Genomic DNA, 20,477 nt, shown 5'->3' with positions numbered 1-20,477 from the left:
ATTTAGCCTAGCAGTCTGGACCAAAAGAACCAAGAGAATCGAACTACAAGTGTGAATACACCCTCGGTAAAAAAGGTGTGTGGCCCTTGCATTTATGTCAGTGTTGGTTCAATTTTGTCATGCTCACATAATGTATAGGAATGTGGACCGTTTACCCCACCGTACAATGGGAATCAGCCATTGTGGGAAAGTTTATTCTAGTATTCCATTCCCACAGGCACAGACTAGTGTCTCTCTCTCTCTACTTTCAAAAAATAGTAGACCCCAAGTGTTTGAATGGTAGTGTTCTTTCTCTCTCTCTCTCTCTCCCCCCCACTTTTTCGCTCTCTCCCTGTCAGATCACTTCTTCCTCTTGGAACGTGTTGGTGTCATGGATGTTTTTTTTGCATGAGTCCCTTTTTGAATGACAATGATTCAGCTCTGAGGTTGTTATCAGTCTGAACATGTCTCAATCCACCTCACGTGATCCTTTTCAACAGATTAAAATGTGCAGAAACCCCCAGGGCTCAAAGTACATCCGCTTTTTTTAATTTTTGTTCTGGTGCAGACCATATCTGTGTGTTGAATATGACACAATTAGATACAATCACCCACATGTGTGTATTAAAAGCTATTTAATTAGATAATTAAAAAATAGTTCAGACCATTTTAAAATGGATTATTTTACTCTAGTTGTGTGTGATATGTTTTCAATTGTCACTTATGAGGTTCCATGATGACTAGGATGCTGCTTATCTACTAACAACTTTAGTGTAAATTATTTTACATATATTATAATATTTTAATATATTACATTAAAGATGGTTACAAATACATGTGGGTAAGTACAAATGTGTTGCGTATAAGGCTATCAGGCTAGTTGGTTTTCTGTATGCTGTGCTAGTACTTAAGCTAAACTAAACTAAAACAGACATTAATGGTCATTATAATGTAGTTCAATTGGCATACATAATGAAGACTGATTTTGTAGGAATTATTATCAGGTGCTTAGGAAGTACCCATGAAAGTTTTTTTTTTTTTTTTTATGATAATGGGATCGCTTGGGGTCCTAATGAAGACACGATTTTGGAAGTACCTGACTTCTCATAATATCGGCTCACTAGGTTTTGGAGCGAAACTTTATTTGTCTTTTAGGGCAGAAATAAGCTTTACAGAATTAGTTAAGCACAAAAGAGGCTTCATACTTGTGTAAGATTTGCTTCGTTTGTCTAAATGAAAAATCTTCTTGTACATAGTTGCATGACATTGTGAGATACACAAATGTTGACAGGAAACCCCACCCTTTCATTGAAGCAATGGATGGATCAGTACTGTTAAAGTGCTGTAGAGCGTATCAGCATGCATTTCTTAGTGATGTGTACTCCAAGAAAAATGGCAAGTGACATATTAACCATGGGCTTTTTATTGGAAGATGTTCCTTGTAGCTCGCACCACATACTGACTCAGTAACATGCCTTTTATTCATTTGACTTGCCATACATCCCTTGACTAGATTGTGCTTAAGACCAGGAGCCAGTTGCATAAACTTAGGCTCTAGATTGTGTCTTAAGAACTAGTATGACCAACTAGCAGTTAGAAAAGGTAATCAATCTTACTTTTCCAATTCAAATTAGACCAATCAACCTTCTTAAACAAAATGAAAAAAAAAAAAAAACTTTTGATGACTTTTAATTCTAGTTTAAGCAGTTTTTGAAACCGGTGGCCTCCGATGTTGCCTCTTCTGTGGCCTTCAGCATGTGGCTGAAGTGTTTTTTCCACCCTGAGAGATCTGAGACAGTTATTCCATCATGTGATTCTGCTGTGACCTCCAACAATCTGACACCAACATCGGTCTCAGCCCACCAGACCTGTTGAGAATGCAGTTTAAAGCCAACGTATGTAATTTTTATGTTAAAATACTTTTATCCCAGGCTTCCCAGCTTAATGTGGAGAGACAACTAATAGTAAACCATCTGTAATTCCCCCAAAATCCATTGGGAAAAGTAAAAAAATTTCAAATTGCATTTGATGTCGCTTGTAAGTCTGCAGACATTACAATTATTTTTGGTCATTTTGCTTGAATGTTTCTGTTTGCACATTCTTCATTCTGTGTGTTTTTGCAATGATGTGTCATCATTTTTTATCTCTTATGTTGTTCACGCTTCATAAGTTCCACACTTGGTTCCTGTTTGTTTCTGTTAATCATAAGAGAATCCCTTGTACTGTTCAACATAGGCTCCATATTTAATACCACAGTGACCTCAGGCAATCTCTCTTCCTGCATGTGCTACGTTTAATTGTCAAGCTAACTTCATGTTTCCCTGCTGCTTTGTCAAGTTTTGATGAAGGTAAAGATTGAAAATCAGCCTCCTTGGACAGATGGCGGATATATGCCTGACCTGTATAGACTAGTGTCACTTATCAACTGTCCAGGACAGATTAATCATGTGGTTTAGTATGCATAAACATTATCTGACCGTTTTGCCCAGGGTTGTCCCTATAGGCTACATAAATTCTGCAATGAGTTTTTTTCCTACCATTGGAGCAATTAAAGTACCATTTAAATGCTGGCTATCTGTTGTTTATTTGCTCTATGACAGGCAAACTGGCATTAAACAAAAAATATTTGTAGCCATTTGATATTGGAGGCAACCACTGCATTTTAATCACAATCCAAACTAAGAGGCTACACACATGTAGAATGAGCAGTTATTTTTTTATTGTATAATTTCAAGATTTAAAGCAAAACAGAATGGTCTGACTTTAGATTTGTGAAATTATGCTAATGACACCATCAAAACTTTTCTGAAGACAGTCAGTTCCCTTCAGAGATACATTCATATAACCCCCCACCCCCAATTCTATATTTATATTTTTGTTCCTATATTTCGAGTATTGTGAACCGTGAGCTTGCTGTGCCTGGTACAGTATTTGCTCTGTTGGCGTGTCTGTGTTCTCTTTTTTGCATCCGTCTTCAGCGTGTCCCGTCTCTGGCCTGTGTTAACATCTTGTTTACAGACTTCGTAATATTTCCACACAAATGATATTTTGGGAAATGATTGCAATGCAGTTTGTGTGCAAGTTCAGAATAGAGATTGGCCAAAATAAAACTAGAAACCGATTTATGGCTACAAAGCATTATTTTTGCAGGTCACTGTCAAGCAAACCCGGGTCTAATACGGGCAATACCACACTTCCTGAGAATGCACACTTACTGAGGTCTTGAGATACATTTAAAAAAAACTTAACTATTTTTGTCTTGACACTGTATTTTGGAAATGTTTTTCATGGTATTCCTGTACATACTGAAAGAAACATGCAACATTGCACAACTCTTCTATAAAATACAATATTGTAATGTCTTTAAAATTATCATGCAATCTCAATTTAAATATTTTTTGTAGTGGAAACTTGGCTGGTTTAACTAGTTGATTCTATAAATGCTAACTTGTTAATTGGTAACACAATGTTTTGAAAGCATTAGCATTGCATAGCAATTGCTAAATCAATATGGCAATATAGAAAATGTAATATATCTGTTCTCAAACTAAGTTCATGCTCCAATCGTCACCATGATGGCCCCCAAAAACCTTGCACAACAGAAACTCTTCTAAATTAGCATAGCAAAACATTAAACACTACTAAATCTCACACTTAACATTAATCTGGCACAAAAAATAAAACATTATATAGGCTAACACTTAATTTTAGCATTTACTAATGGAAAAGCATGCTGGGAAATAGAAATCCCAGTGCAGTTTCAGTTAAAATCTAAATTAAATGAAACAAGTTCATAAAACTCAAAACAATTAAACAATTTAGATTACTTTAATATGTCAGTTTTGTGAACTCAAAAGAAAAAAGTTCTAAATACTCAAAAGTTAATTTGAACTACTTTAAGTTTACCCCACTTGAATAAATTTATTATTTTAAGCATTTACAATGTGGAAATTTTGGATGATCACCTCTGTTGTTGTTACACTTAGGTGACATTGCAGTGCTGTGCCATCTCGAAAGTGATCATTTGCATGCGTGTTTAAGCCTTGCCAGTTTAAATGTTGCAGTTAAATGTCGCAGTAATGACTGTCTTGGCTTATTCCTGTAAACACAGTAGGTTAAAGGGATAGTTCACCCAAAAATGAAATTTCTGTCATTTATTACACGCCCTCATGTAGTTCCAAACCCGTAAGGCCTTACAACCATCTTTGGAGCACAATTTTATTTTATTTATTTTTCTATGAAATCCAAGAGCTTTATGTCGTTCCATAGACTGCAACATTTTTACCACTTTCAAGGCCCAGAAAGGTAGTAAAGACATTGTTAAAATAGTCCTATTTTGTAATATATAGCCTATCATTATCGTGAAATAAAATTACTAATTGTGAATATGATTTGGGTCATATCGCCTACCCCTATATCATATATTAGTTTAATTTATTGAAAAAATCTGTCGCAGCCCTAATTAATAATGTATTGGCAGCCACAGCAGCACTTGTGTTTTGAGACTTATTAAATTCCACCAGTGAAACCAGAGAAAGACTTTAACAAGAGAGATTTTTTGAAAGTCATGACATTTCCCTTTTCAAATGCCAGTGTTTTATAGACTGTGTTACACTTAAACATAGAGTTGAAGTGCTGAGTGCTGCACCTTCTGTATGATGATGATGAAGCTCATGGTCTATTCTTGTTTCAGATTGGGCTGTTTTGTGAGTGAACCTGTGTCGCCATGACAACCCACGTGACCCTGGAGGATGCGCTGTCCAATGTGGACCTGCTGGAGGAGCTTCCCCTCCCAGACCAGCAGCCATGCATCGAACCCCCACCATCCTCCATCATGTACCAGGTACAGGCCCTTATGCATTAACACAAATGCATTTCAATATTTGAAGAAGGATGTAGAGTTCACAGTAAAATTTTACTGGCCTTCTGTTTGTTACTAGGCAAACTTTGACACCAACTTTGAGGACAGAAATGCGTTTGTCACTGGAATTGCCCGCTACATTGAACAGGCCACTGTGCACTCCAGCATGGTAAGTAGAAGGACACTTTGTGAAACAGCACATTAGGATGGCTGGTCATGTGACCAGGGCAGCAATAACAAAAGGATGTTGCATTACAACAAAGCTGCTCTTTATGGTTCTTACTGAAATCTTTATCAGAAGGGCACTGAGAAACAGAAACAGTCATTCAGTTTTTCTAATGTAGGCCTTTCTTTTCCACAGTGATATTTAAATCAGCCCTGAGCAGTGCAATTCCCTTCATAAAGGTTCACTTACAAAAGAAAATCACCAATACATTAACATATTTTTAGGTACTGTGATGAAGAAATAAAAATTTCAACATGTAAACTGTCAATACCATCTGTGAATTACCTTTGAGTACTAAATGGAGTGTAGCGATTCCTCAAATTCATATACATCAACCTTAAAATATCACTTTTAAATCATGAATCAGCATTTGTGTTGACCAATAATAAAGTTGTTATGTTGTATATTAAAATATACAATCGTTCAAAAGTTTGTAGATATTAAGATGTTTTGTTTTTTTAAAAGAAAGTAATACTTTTTATTCAGCAAGGGTGCGCTAAATTAAACACATTTATAATGTTACAAAAGATTTTTGTTTCAAATAAATGCTGTCCTTTTTAATTTTCTATTCATCAAAGAATCCTAAAGAAAAGTATCACCGTTTATACAACAATATTAAACTGTTTTCAGAATTGATAATAATAGGAAATGTTTATTGAGCAATTAGGAGTTCAGTGAATCCACTTAATGATTATTATAGTGCAATCTACTACAAAAAAACAACTCTGTGTTCTTAAATAGAACTTAAAAAGAATAAATTTCATTATTCTAAACTTGTATGGATTGTACGGAGCCCCACACATGACAAGCAGGGAAATATATATAGTGGCCATGAATTAAGAATTCTTTCTCTCGTTTTAGTAAATTGTGGCCACGATTTACTAATTCATTCCCTCGTTTTAAGTAAATCGTTCACACAATGTAATTATTTGTTCCCTCGTTTTAAAACGAACATCCATTTTTCGGAACAACTCAAAAAGCATTAACAGATTTTCAACAGTAATGACTATTTAAGGGTCAGCATGTGAAATCTGGGCAAGGTGGTTTGTGCCATATTAAAACCCCATCAGTTTCAATTCTGTTTTAGCAGAGGCATGAGGTGAAGAGCTCAGGACAAACACCTTTTCACAAAGCCACCCTTGTCTAGTTTATGATTGCTGTTTTGTACTGTTTTGTTTGTGTGGGGGTTTGGGCTTTATGCTGGATTGAATTGAGATAGTTGAATTGCAGCTAGTCCACCTCTTCCTCACACAGCTCAGTGGCTCGTGGATGTGCTTGGACTGTCAAACAGTAGCTCATGTTAGTCAGAGAAATAGAGAAGTCCTCAAGGACTGGAGGTCCTGTTTGCTTCAGCTACCTTCTGCTATAATAAGCTCTAATGAGCGCATAGTTGTAGGTCTGGATGAATGCTGTGCCATCTCTAAACTTGGATTTAGGAGTATAAATATAGTGTTTTTAAGATGAACAATGCAGGCCTTTGAAAATCATACCCTCATACTTACTGATATTATTATTATTATCTTCTCACTTTTATAAATTTAAATCAACTTGCTTACTGTGCAGACTCCATTCACATGTTTCACAGGCCCTATTTACACCTGGTATTAAAATGCATTTTGGTCGATCGGATCACAAGTGGACGACACTAAATACAGGTGTAAACAGAGTCTAAAACGTTTTGAGCTTGTCCACTTTTGACCATCGAAAACGCATTTAACCGGATTGTTTTCATAGTGGAAACGTTGTGGTTTGATGTGTTCGAACAGCCGCAAAAGACTGTCCGCCTACTGACCTAATGCTTAAACATTATGGGATGCGCGCTAGCCAGACGGGGTTTAAACTTTGGCTGGAGACCCAAGTTTGGTTTGAAGATGGTAAATGTACCAAGCACAATGTTCTCTCACCATTCATGATTTCTAACACACTCTGCAAAGTAGAAACAAACACCTTTTTCAACTAAGAATTGAAAATGTTTTATTCCGTTTTGGCCGTTAATTTACGCAAAAACGACGTTATCGTCTCCCTGTAAACTACAAAAACGCGAATTTGTGAAAGCAGTGACGTCATGCACATGCGTATTACGTGTTCAGCCTATAGCTGCGTACTGTGTAGTGCTTCTTTACAAAGTAACATCGACAACTTTTCAAAACTTTTCAAAAAAGCAAAGGTAAAACATTTATTTTTTAATATACCGTTGTCGTGTAAACGTGCAGTACACTTTGATGACTAGTTGTTTAGGCAACCCACTGACTAGTCAGTTTTGCACATGCTTAGTTTTGCAAAGCTCTAATTGTAATACTTGCTGAATTTTGATTGGCAGAAATCCAGGTTAAATGATTTATTTTTGGAAAGTGGAGCATAATTAGGGACTCAGTCTTCACTCTCTACATGTTACCACTCTAATCAACGAAACTGTCTAGACTACAAATGCTCTGGTGATTATAATGGAGCAATCTAGTTTTGCCGTGTTGGTTTCTCTCTTTCTCCCTCTGTCTATAATTGGGTTTACAACTTGTAAGTGCAGGGAATTCTCTCAGGAAATGTATATCTAGCTATACTGCATAGTAATAATGGTGAATTCCAACAAATAAGTGCCTGATGGATTGTCGTTTCTAAGCATGAGGTCATAAAATGTATTAGCACATTTACACTGAATTCACAGGAGTTTATGTTTGTGGCTCCTATAGCTGTTGTTCTATTTCCTCTTTTTCAAACGTTTTTTTCCTCTCAGAATGAAATGCTGGAGGAGGGGCATGAGTATGCGGTCATGCTGTACACCTGGAGGAGCTGCTCCAGAGCCATTCCTCAGGTACACACACACAAACACACACGAAATTAGAGGTGCATTCTCAGTACTCTAGTAAAATTCATGCCTTACTAGCCCAATAAAACCTTTATTATCAGGTGTCTCATAGTGCGGAAGAGGAACTCAGTATGAAAATGCTAGTTATTCTATCAATTTACATATGCATAGATTTATTGACTTTTTTTTTTTTTTTCAAAGATATTTCTGACAAGTGCCAGCATTCAAATATTGTATGTGTTAAATCTTGTCTTGCGTGAATGGACTTTTTTAAAGAAATGCTCTCCACCATTTTCCCTTTGTTTGAAGAGAGGCTGAACCCCTTTTCATTTATCTAAAAGATAAAATTTAAATGTCCAAGTTCAACAACATGACTACCCCTGCACGAACAGAAGAAAAAGGCTCATTATTCATAATCTCAGTTCTGAATCCAGCCGTTTTAATGTCGCCCTCTTGTGTATCTCAGGTGAAGTGCAACGAGCAGCCAAATCGGGTGGAGATCTACGAGAAGACTGTAGAGGTGCTGGAACCTGAGGTCACCAAACTCATGAAGTTCATGTACTTCCAGGTAAAAGAGGAATACAAATCTTTGAACACTATTCAATATTTATTAATTCTTAAATGTCATGTTAATCAAACAACACTACTGACAAGAAAAGGAAAAACTCATTGCTCTTAATTTTATTGCTTGTGTATTTTAGACTCTTAATTAAGTTAACATTTATTAAGTAAATTAAGAAATACTTGAAGACTACATGCAATTTAATTTATTTATATTTATATTTAACTTTTCAAATAAAGGACTGTGATAAATAGCATACTAGTTTTTACCGTGCTATCAAAATTGGGGTTGAGAATCATGACATTTCACGAGTACACGACGTTAATATTGATATCCCTCCTTCTAGCGGAAGGCCATTGAACGTTTTTGCAGCGAGGTAAAGCGACTGTGTCACGCTGAACGACGGAAGGACTTTGTGTCCGAGGCCTACCTGCTCACTCTAGGAAAGTTCATCAACATGTTTGCTGTGCTGGATGAACTGAAGAACATGAAGTGCAGTGTGAAAAATGACCACTCTGCTTACAAAAGGTATTACAAGGTCATGCTTACGTTAAAGGGAAAGCGATTTTCCATAAATCACACATTTGATGAATAGAAAGTATAAAGAGTGTATAAAGTATAAAGTGTGTGTATGTAAACGTATGTTCACAATCACCATTTTTGTTATCACTATTTCTTTACAGAGCGGCTCAGTTCCTGAGAAAGATGGCTGACCCACAGTCCATCCAGGAGTCCCAAAACCTCTCTATGTTTTTAGCCAATCACAACAGAATCACACAGGTACATTTAACTTAAAAATGATCTTATTTACATTAAAGGAATAAATCCTCTCTTTTTTATATTCTATATCAACTTTATTTGTCTTATATTTCTCATGTCATTCCAAATTTGTGTGCTGTACATTTTTAAGTAATTCTAGTAGTTGTTCAGCTCTTGCAATTCAATGGCGGTTCATTCTGACTAAGGCTTTTAAACTCCGATAAAGGCTAAAAAAAACCACCAGAAAGGCAGCATAAAAGTGGTCCATACAGTTTCTATATAATTGTGCATAAAAGCTATATAACTCTATATAAAATCTGTAATTGTGTGTGGAACAGCCTGATATGAAAGGGTTTTTTTTTTTTTTTTTTTTTTTGTGGATAACCTTGCCTTTCCCCAAAGCTTCTCTGAGTGTTGTTCTCCTTTCATTTGGACATTGACATTCAGTGTTTTGTTTTGTGTGATGTTTGTGCAGTGTCTGCACCAGCAGCTGGAGGTGATCCCAGGTTATGAGGAGCTGCTGGCTGATATTGTCAACATCTGTGTGGATTACTATGAGAACAAGATGTACTTGACCCCCAGTGAGAAACACATGCTGCTAAAGGTGAGCGCATCCATTCCTGCTGAAGCGTTTAAGACTCGGCTGAAAGAGAACTTCACAAATGAAGGCACGGCTCTATGTTTCAGGTCATGGGTTTTGGCCTGTACTTGATGGACGGAAATGTCAGCAACATCTATAAGCTGGATGCAAAGAAAAGGATAAACCTCAGCAAAATCGACAAGTTTTTTAAGGTGAAGACTCTGGTTCTCATGAAAACTGATTTTTTTGTTGTTGTTGTTATAATCCTCTGATTGTAATGTCTTTTTGGATGTTTGAAAGCTTCAGGTTGTGCCACTGTTTGGAGATATGCAGATCGAGCTGTCACGGTATATAGAAACAAGTGCCCACTATGAAGAGAACAAGTCCAAGTGAGTGACCATCTACTACTAAAGATCAGATGAATGGATGTCCTGCATGACTTAAAAGCATTACATTTGCTTTTCTGTGTGATGCTAGTTCTCTTTTCAGCATTACTTGACTGGTTTATAGGAAACAGCTATTTTTGAGCTTGCATCATTAGCGTAACCTTTAGGGTCAGTAAGTTGTTGTTTTTTTAAAGAAATTAATACTTTTAGGATACATTTGACAAAAGGATACATTTGATCATAAGTGATAGTAAAGACATTTATAATTTTACAAAAATGTTGGTAACACTTTATTTTAAGGTGACGTAGTTACACGTTACTATGTGTACTTACTGTACTATAGTAAAAACAGTAAATTATGCATAATTATAAATAACTAACACTAAATCAAACCCTAACCATAACTCTATAGTTGGTACATATTAATTAATATTACTCGGTACTTAAAGTACAATGTAACTATGCCACCTTAAAATAAAGTGTAACCAAGATTTCGGTTTCAAAAAATGCTGTTCTTTTGAACTTTCTGTTCATCAAACAATCCTGGAAAAAAAAAAGTTATTATCAATCTACATTGATAATCATAACAAATGTTTCTTGAGCAAGAAATCAGCATATTAGAATGATTTCTGAAGTATCATGTGACACTAAAGACTGGAGTAACGGCTACTGAAAAATTCAGCTTTGCCATTACAGGAATAAATTACATTTTAAAATGTATTCAAATATATTATTTTAAATTGTAATAATATTTTACAATATTACTGTTTTTACTGATTTGATCAAATAAATGTAGCCTTACTTTAAAAAAATAGTAGACTCCAAGTGTTTGAACGGTAGTGTACATAAAATCTCTCTCTCTCTCTCTCTCTCTCTCTCTAAGGTGGACCTGCACTCAGAGCAGCATCAGTCCGCAGTATAACCTGTGCGAGCAGATGGTGCAGATCAGAGAAGACCACATCCGCTTCATCTCTGAGCTGGCGCGCTACAGTAACAGTGAGGTGGTGACCGGCTCTGGACTGGACAGTCAGAAGTCTGATGAGGAATACAGGGAGCTCTTTGACTTGGCGCTCAGAGGACTGCAGCTTCTGTCCAAGTGGAGCACTCACGTCATGGAAGTGGTACGCCTGAGATCGTGCAAACAGTTTTCAGCATTTCACTTCTCCATTTGTCATGCATTTCAACCATCTTCTCTTCTTCTAGTACTCTTGGAAACTGGTCCACCCAACCGATAAATTCTGTAATAAGGACTGTCCGGGCACAGCTGAGGAGTATGAACGCGCTACTCGCTACAACTACACCAGTGAGGAGAAGTTTGCCTTGGTGGAGGTCATTGCTATGATCAAGGGTCTTCAGGTTCTGATGGGCCGGATGGAGAGCGTGTTTAACCAGGCCATCAGGCACACCATCTACTCTGCCCTCCAGGACTTTGCACAGGTGACCCTGAGAGAGCCACTCAGACAGGCTGTGCGCAAGAAGAAGAACGTCCTCATTAGGTAACAAGTTCACCACGTATAAAATTATATACTTTTTGGGGCATTACTTATCTTCTTGCTTCCCTGTAGTGTTCTTCAGGCTATTCGTAAAACCATCTGTGATTGGGAAGGGGCAAGAGAACCTCCTAATGACCCGTGTCTGAAGGGAGAGAAGGACCCCAAAGGAGGCTTTGATATCAAAGTTCCTCGTCGCGCCGTTGGCCCCTCAAGCACACAGGTCAGTCAAATAATTTTTGCAACATAGATGATATTTAATGATATTTGTTGTGTTTTCTGTAAAGCAAAGTTTGTTTCTGAGTAGTATCTGATCCTTCCTGTCTTGCAGCTCTATATGGTACGCACCATGCTAGAGTCTCTCATCGCTGATAAAAGTGGCTCTAAGAAGACTCTCCGCAGCAGTCTGGACGGCCCCATCGTTCAGGCCATCGAGGACTTCCACAAGCAGTCTTTCTTCTTCACCCACCTCCTGAACTTTAGTGGTGAGACAACAGTAACATTTTTCTATTTTGCAAGTCTAACATCTTTACATACCAAGTGAATATTCATGATTTTCATGGTGAAAGAGAATAGACTGAGAGAAATGTTGTAATCCTTTCATGATGTTTTCATTCTCTCCTGATTGCCTGTTAGAGGCCCTACAGCAGTGCTGTGATCTTTCCCAACTCTGGTTCCGAGAGTTCTTCCTGGAGCTCACCATGGGCCGTCGCATCCAGTTCCCCATCGAGATGTCCATGCCCTGGATCCTCACCGATCACATTCTGGAGACAAAAGAGCCCTCCATGATGGAGTATGTGCCATATACATAAAGTTCATACTGGTTATTAAGTTACGCTTCCATTCAAAAGTTTGGGGTCAGTCAGGTTTTTTTTTTTTCTATCTTTTTTTTTTTTGACAGAAATTGATATACGTTTAGCAAGCATGCAGTTAATTGATCAAAAGTGACAAAAACATTTATAATGTTACAAATAAATGCTGTTCTTTTGAAAATTCTATTTCTATTCTAAGAATCCTGAAAAAATACACATAGCAGCACAACTCTTTTAAACATTGATAATAATAAGAAATGTTTTTTGAGCAACAAATCAGCATATTAGAATGATTTCTGAAGGATCATGTGACACTGTAGACTGGAGTAATACTGTCACAGGAATTAATTGCATTTTAAAATATATTCAAATAGAAAATTGTTCTTAGTTTTTTAAATTTGTATTATTATGCGCTCTCTGAAGTGCTTGATTCTGATTGGTCAGTGCAACATTCCAGGTAATTGATTTCCAGATAATGGCTGTCGTCAATTGCAATGCTGCACAATGACCCTGTTGGAGTTTATTTTGCACAACTGCTGGATGTACATTATTATCCTTTACATAATATTTTACAATATTAATGCATAAGAGACTTCTTTCAAAAACATTTAAAAAATCTTACCAACCCCAAACTTTTGAACAGTAGTGTATATGAACATGGACCAATTGTGTCTGCTTGAATGTATCATTTTTGACAGACATCTTTTTGTTTTCCCTCTCAGATATGTGTTGTATCCGTTGGACCTTTATAATGACAGTGGTTATTATGCCCTCACCAAATTCAAGAAGCAGTTCCTTTATGATGAGATAGAGGCCGAGGTAGAGTGTCACAGATTTATCTACCCTTTTATTAATATGTCTTCCATTCAAAAATATCTCTTAAGTAAAAACTAAAGCAACTCTTTTTCTTTTTAGGTCAACCTGTGTTTTGATCAGTTTGTATACAAGTTAGCTGACCAGATATTTGCCTACTACAAAGCAATGGCTGGAAGGTAATCTTTCTTATTTTAAATGTTAATGATGTTTTTCATGCTAGTTAAGGTCAAAGTGAGGACATTAGTCTGCTAGATGGGTTTTTCAATCTTTGAATGGATTTCATGGTTCTTTCTCTTCCTCACAGTGTCCTCCTAGACAAACGCTTCCGTGCGGAGTGTAAGAACTATGGTGTGATCATTCCATACCCGCCCTCAAACCGCTACGAGACACTGCTCAAACAGAGACATGTGCAGGTGTCACACAATTCTACCATTTGAATGGGCAACTCAAAATTGTTTTTCTATTTAGTGAATTCTAAATGCATTTCCATCTCTGTTGTTATGATCTTCAAGTACAGTATGTATGTTGCAGTTTTTAATGAATAACAAATTTACTTTCACTCTGGATCCTTTGGAAAGGTTAATTTACATAGCATATTTGTCTTTGTGTTTTATAGCTGCTGGGTCGTTCCATTGACCTGAACAGGTTGATAACCCAGAGGATCTCAGCAGCCATGTACAAATCTCTGGATCAGGCTATCAGCCGCTTTGAGAGCGAGGACCTCACCTCCATAGTGGTGAGAAACTGATGCTCTCAGTTTTTGGTGGTTATAATCATAATCTCTGTTTATTCAGTGACAAACTTGCAGGCAATTTTCTTACCCATATGGACATCTTAAAGGGATAGTTCACACAAAAATTAAAATTTGGTCATCATTTACTCACCGGCAAGTTGTTCCAATTCGTATTGTATCCTTCTTCTGCTAAACGCAAAACGATATTTTGAAGAATGTCGGTAACCAAACAGTTGATTTTTTTTTTTTTCCCATACTATGGAAGTCAATAGTGCCCATCAACTGTTTGGTTATCCATATTCTTTTGTGAAAAATATCTTCTTTTGTTTTCAGCAGAAGAAAGAAATTATGACAGAATTTTAAATTTTTGGGTGAACTATCCCTTTAACCCTGTAAAGCCTGACATATGAAATAGTAGTCAGAAATATTTTTTTAAATAAAACGGTTTGTTAAAAGTTTGCATATTATGTATTATTGTAGACTCGAGTATCATATTTGAAATATCAGGCTTTTCTGGAGAATTATGAGAATATGGAGCTCAAAAAGGGAAAAATGCTTCAGTTTTATTCAGCGGCCCAAACTGATGAATAATAATAAATATTTATATGACATGCATATAAATATCAGTTGTCTTTCTTTATTTCCCAATAATGTTTTAGTAAGAGGATATTCAAAGTTTTGATCATATTGACAATTTTGAGGCCTTAGAAATGTGCGTATCAAATATGAGACAGTAGGCTTTATAGGGTTAATATTAGAAGGACAAAAGTGTTACGATTTAGAAATGTAAAGACTCCAAACTCTAAGGACTTGTGAAATTATGATTTGGTCATGTGCGTTTCAGGAGCTTGAATGGCTGATGGAAATCAACCGGTTGACTCATCGTCTGCTCTCTAAGCACATGACCCTGGACAGTTTTGACGCCATGTTCCGTGAGGCCAACCACAACGTGTCTGCTCCATACGGGCGCATCACGCTGCACGTCTTCTGGGAACTCAACTTTGACTTCTTACCAAACTACTGTTACAATGGGTCCACCAACAGGTCAGTGAACAAGAAGTTGTAGATGCATATCCCTACTGATGCGGTTCATTATAGATGACAGTGTTGAAAAATGTGTTGAATCTCATGGAACAGGTTTGTGCGGACAGCCATTCCCTTCACCCAGGAGCCTCAGAGGGACAAGCCTGCCAATGTCCAGCCTTACTACTTGTATGGCTCCAAGGTCTGTAAGCAGCAAGATTAGTTCATGTGATACAAAACCAAAGACTTGAATCTGTTACATACGGTGTACTAGAGAACACTGATGTCTATTTATAAACATCTCGCTCTGTTTTTCAGCCTCTGAACATTGCTTACTCCCACATCTACAGTTCCTACAGGAACTTTGTGGGTCCTCCACACTTCAAAACAATCTGCCGTCTTCTTGGTTACCAGGGCATCGCTGTGGTGATGGAGGAGCTGCTCAAAATAGTCAAGAGCTTGGTATTTTGTCACTCTGCTTAGTTTACATGTATTTTCTCTTTCTCTTAGCCACTGCACTCCCATAAAATCAGATTTATTTATTTTTTGGGCTAAATATTTGCCACAATTAAGAGAACATAATTAATTTTTTCACTAGTCCTGTCCAACTGTCTTTTCTAGTTGCAAGGCACCGTCCTGCAGTATGTGAAGACCCTCATAGAGGTGATGCCCAAGATCTGCCGTCTACCTCGTCATGAGTACGGCTCGCCAGGTGAGACCAGTATGGTATGACTAGTAACACTCCAGTTATGCTTTCTTAGTTAATCTGTCTGATTATTACATTATATTACATTACATTAAATTCATTCATTCATAAAAAATGAAGCCGTTGTGCTGCCAGATTGGTATTCCCTCACATTCTATTGAATTAATAGTAAATCACCTGATTTTATTGAGGAAACATTACCTAATGAGTTCGCGTTTTTATATCAGAAGTCTTCCTGTACATTCTTACAATGCAAACATCCTAAACATTTAAATGATTATTTGTTTAAAGTTGGGAATTTCCCCTGATTAATAAAAGGTATGTTCATCTTCATTACAGAAGTGAATATCAGATCAGTGGACAGATGAGACACCTCATCATTTATATTACAAATGTCACAATATTTCTTTTGAAATCTGAATACAGATTTGTAAGGCATGCGCATACAACTTAATTCGCCATGTTCAATATAGTTTTGTAATTATGCAATTATGTTGTTATATAATACTGTTTTTATTCGTACAACAACTGTAAATGATTCAACATTGTTTTCGCTAACAGCATGTATTTCGAAGCAGTAAAGATATTGACTAAATGTTGGTTGAATAAATAATTAGCTGAACAATATATAAAAATAACACTTAATTCATATGCAAACTGTAATGTTATTAAAAAGTTAACCTTTTTAATATATAATGCAATTTAGTATTGTAATATTTAATGTATATTCAGATCAGTTTCTGCTAATAATCACAGATATACTGAATGTTTATGCTTAATATTTCCTGCATAATTCCTGCTAAATCTAGTTTTTTAGTTCAGTTACCTGTGTTGGCAGTGTGTAGTAGAAAAACCCATCTTAAGGATTTCTATATAATAATAATAATAATAATTCATTACATTTAGCGCTTTTTCTCGACACAAAGCGCTTTACATAGAAGGGAAGGAATCTCCTCAACCACCACCAATGTGCAGCATCCACCTGGATGATGCGACGGCAGCCATATTGCGCCAGAACACCCAGCTTATTGGTGGAGAGGAGACAGAGTGATGAAGCCAATCCTGCCCGAAAGACCATAAACATTACAGATAACATTCAAATGATCAATTAATGTACATGCATACATACATACATACATGTATCTTAAAAACCATTCATGTGCAACTGATACACTGGGTGATTTTAGGTCAATGTTTTGGCTATAAGTCAATGATGCCCTCTGTCGGTAGGGAATCATAAAATGGCCGCTCGAACACTTCCGGCAGTTTAGAACGCAATGAGCAGTCCGGTCATTTACATAGATCAGTGGATCTAGCCTGGATTGTTTTTTTGATGTTATGTAATATGGAACATTTGTCAGGCATCCTGGAGTTCTTCCACCATCAGCTGAAGGACATCATTGAATACGCTGAGCTCAAGACAGATGTGTTTCAGAGTCTGAGGGAGGTGGGCAATGCCATCCTTTTCTGTCTGCTCATCGAGCAAGCTCTGGTGAGACCCCCTCTGATTTCCTCTTCCTCTTTGCATGACATAGTTTAGTTGCTTAGTTTATCTTTTATCACTTACTCTCCTAATCAATTGATCTAAAACCTCATCATCTCAAAGCTGATTTCTATTATAGCATTAGCCATTCAGACCTGCCAACCTGAATGCATTTTGCGTAGCAGGTACGCATTTTGACCTTGAAGTACCCAGGTATGATTTGTGACTCTGAAGACACATTGTGTTCAATTGTGCACATGCAGTCCTTGAGTCCAGCTAGAGGCAGCAGCATCTAGCCTAACGAAAAACCAAAAGAAAATAATTATTAGTATTGTGTTTTTACTGTTGTTCTGTAAAAATATTTTTCTATTTTTTTTAAAGTGAAGTAGTATTATAACAGTAATATTGTTTAGAATTTAATAAAGATGTTATTGTTATTGTGTAGTCATATGGAATGGATCAAAAAAAACAACAGTGTACATGTTGGCTGAGAAATAAAGTAGATAATGTTTTTTTACTCTATTAAAAAAAAAACTAGGCTATATAGAGTCCAGGGTGAGTTTGACCATATATTCTCATGCTAAAATTGACTGGAAATCCACAATTTAGAGCTGATATTTTAAAAAAAAGTCTTCCCAGGGGGCATCCCAGGCTCGACAATATACAATTGTGTTGTTGTTTTTCATAGCTGATTTATGATGGAGATTAATAATGCCGTTAAATAGGGGGAAATGACTGTGCAAAGCAAAGTGGTGCGAATGCATGTAAAGCATTACACTATTGTGGTACTCAAAATACTTTGTCAAGGTTGGCAGGTCTGGTCTTTCATAAAATGCTTTGTTTTCTTATGAATTTTTCTGTTATTCTTTATGGAAATACTTTATAATGTTAATCATGAAAGCGTCCTATCAAGGCACAATCCTTGACTTGACTCAGCTTGGCTTTGCTAATCAGCTGCATAAAGAAGCAGATTTGAATTTGTAGAAAGTGTGTGTTGTATGTTGATGTGTATGCGTGTGTGTTTCTGGATGTGAATATTAATGAATAACTGTATGTTAACGAGTGTGTGGGTGAATGACACTGCTGCCATCTGCCCCTAAAAAGCAACTTTATTTCTCATTACACGCTGGCAACAACTACAGGTGGTAAGGAATTAGGCCTCATTCATGTAACCGAATCACAAACTGACTGAACGCACACTCTTCCTGGTTTCTATACTTTTTCTTTAGTCACTTTTGTGCCGTGTTCTGCCATGGATTCAAGGATGTTAGCGTCACCGAGACGAGAGAATAAAACTTGAAATGTAAAACGGAGCTCTACACGTGCCCACTGGGTTAATATTAAGAGGCTTCTTTAGGACCATTTCCTCCAAAGGAAGTCTTCCTTGCTTTCATGGCAGTCACGAATCCTCTCTGGCTGCCTGTGACGTCCCGTGCTGGTGCACATCTGCTTCCATACACTTCTCTTCACTTCTTCTGACTGTAACTCTTCTGATGCCTGTTTCTCTTGTGTTTCTGTTTGGGTCTCTCTCTCTGAAGCATAGTGAATGTGTCGAATGATCATTGCACGCTGATCTCTCATTAACATCGTTTCTGTCAGGGTGCTCTTCTAGTCGTCTCTCTCTTCTTGTTTGGGTGTTGTTAGGTGCTTGTTTTATTATTGTGAATGAAGTGATTTTTTGCTCAGATTTGTGTACCTCATTGATTTGAAAGTCATTGCCATGAGACCTTTAAACTTTCACGTTGCATTTAATTTAGGGTTCCCACCAATTGCCACAATAATATTTTATTTGTCTAATTTTTTTATCTTTCTGGTATGGAAGTTTGTTTCCACCATGGAATAAAAAAAACGGTAGTTAAGAGTTTTTATCTAAAAATTCTGACTATTTTTCTCACAATTGCAAGCTCGTATTTCACAATTTGAACTTTTGAACTCGCTATTGTGAGTTTATATCTCACAATTCTGATTTAAAAAAAGTCAGAATTGCAAGATATTAAACTCACAGTAGGGAGTTATGAAATCCAAATTGTGAGATATAAACCTTGTAAGATAAAAAGTAGTTTTTTATTTATGATTCTGTGGTAAAAACAAACTTCCATATTTTGGGCCCAATTATTTATTTTAATAAATGTTTTGATAACACTTTACAATAAGGTTTAATTTGTTAACATTAGTTAACTACATTAGTTAACATGAAATAACAATAAACAATACTTCTACCGCATTTATTAATTTTAGCCAATGTTAATCTCAACATTTAGTAATGCATTTTTATCAAAATGTTGTATCTGTTAACATGAATTAAAGCATGTGAACTAATATGAATATGAGCATTTTGGTTAACTAACATTAACAAAGTTTAATAAATGCTGTAAGAATATACAGCTCATTAGTTCATGTTTGTGAACGCATTAACTAATGTTAACAAATGAGACCTTATTGTAAAGTGTTGCCAATCTTTTTGATTTGGAAGTATAATGAAACTGAATTCACAATACATATTAATAGTTAGGGATGTGCAAAACTATGTTTTGTAATCTCTAAATGAATGGATTGGGCATTCACATGACATGACACGGAGGGATAATCAATGGCACGTGACAACAGCTAAAGAGGTGTATATACTCGATTTAAGTCCCTCAAACTTGCATACGGACATACATTTTGAGGTATTCATTCCTCATAGTCATAGTGCGCGCTTCTGTGATTATCCCTCCGCGTTCTATAAAGTTCCCGAACGCTGAGCTAGATGGAGTACAACAGACTGGAATGTAGAACACACAAGTCTCGAGACACTTCTTCTTCTTCTTTTTTTTTTTTAAGTTAAAGTTAGCCTTTAATTGTGTCACTCAAGTCACAAAATGCTGATGGAAAAAGTGAGCCATGTTGCAATGACCAAGGACAAAATAGTGTCCAATGCAAGAACATGCCACCTTTTAATAGGGTAACCAGCAGATATTCCACAAATATACAACCTCCAGTGCACAGACCCATCATAGTCCTCTCAAAAAAATTTAGACTATGCATAATAATGGGAACACTGCTCCAGCAGGTGATTTAAAGTCCGCTGGGAAATGTTTTGAAATTGTTAAAAATAAAGTGAATTTATTATACAAGTGGTATTGTGCTGGCTAGTGGAGATACTTTGAAGGGGGTGAATTTAGAAATGCAATACACAATGCTTTAAAGCACTGTGCTAAAATGATTAAACCTTGAACAAATATGTATTTAAAAAATAGATAAACTAGGCCATGCTGA

At 36.6% G+C, this 20,477-nt stretch overlaps 1 protein-coding gene across 2 annotated transcripts in view; it reads left to right on the top strand.

Annotated features, from left to right (window-relative positions):
• Positions 1 to 20,477, top strand: part of cyfip2 (cytoplasmic FMR1 interacting protein 2) — a 30,694-nt gene that overhangs the window by 5,050 nt on the left and 5,167 nt on the right. Inside the window, exons 2-24 of one of the 2 annotated variants that reach the window (XM_079892610.1) lie at positions 4,673 to 4,822; positions 4,920 to 5,009; positions 7,798 to 7,875; positions 8,336 to 8,437; positions 8,778 to 8,959; positions 9,115 to 9,211; positions 9,666 to 9,794; positions 9,878 to 9,982; positions 10,077 to 10,159; positions 11,040 to 11,277; positions 11,360 to 11,652; positions 11,722 to 11,869; positions 11,978 to 12,131; positions 12,283 to 12,439; positions 13,181 to 13,277; positions 13,374 to 13,450; positions 13,579 to 13,687; positions 13,891 to 14,010; positions 14,852 to 15,051; positions 15,145 to 15,232; positions 15,349 to 15,492; positions 15,652 to 15,742; positions 17,098 to 17,228. In XM_079892610.1, the coding sequence (XP_079748736.1) occupies positions 4,706 to 4,822; positions 4,920 to 5,009; positions 7,798 to 7,875; positions 8,336 to 8,437; positions 8,778 to 8,959; positions 9,115 to 9,211; positions 9,666 to 9,794; positions 9,878 to 9,982; positions 10,077 to 10,159; positions 11,040 to 11,277; positions 11,360 to 11,652; positions 11,722 to 11,869; positions 11,978 to 12,131; positions 12,283 to 12,439; positions 13,181 to 13,277; positions 13,374 to 13,450; positions 13,579 to 13,687; positions 13,891 to 14,010; positions 14,852 to 15,051; positions 15,145 to 15,232; positions 15,349 to 15,492; positions 15,652 to 15,742; positions 17,098 to 17,228 (3,030 nt within the window). In that variant the 5' untranslated portion in view covers positions 4,673 to 4,705. Of the gene's footprint in view, positions 1 to 4,672; positions 4,823 to 4,919; positions 5,010 to 7,797; positions 7,876 to 8,335; positions 8,438 to 8,777; positions 8,960 to 9,114; positions 9,212 to 9,665; positions 9,795 to 9,877; positions 9,983 to 10,070; positions 10,160 to 11,039; positions 11,278 to 11,359; positions 11,653 to 11,721; positions 11,870 to 11,977; positions 12,132 to 12,282; positions 12,440 to 13,180; positions 13,278 to 13,373; positions 13,451 to 13,578; positions 13,688 to 13,890; positions 14,011 to 14,851; positions 15,052 to 15,144; positions 15,233 to 15,348; positions 15,493 to 15,651; positions 15,743 to 17,097; positions 17,229 to 20,477 lie in introns of both variants that reach the window. The other variant, XM_079892609.1, reaches the window with a different exon arrangement.

The sequence above is a fragment of the Squalius cephalus genome (genome assembly GCF_949319135.1).
Source record: "Squalius cephalus genome assembly, chromosome: 14".
Classification (NCBI taxonomy): Eukaryota; Metazoa; Chordata; class Actinopteri; order Cypriniformes; family Leuciscidae; genus Squalius; species Squalius cephalus.
The sequence above is the reverse complement of the archived record's forward strand: the minus strand, read 5'-3'. Positions and strand labels throughout refer to the sequence as shown.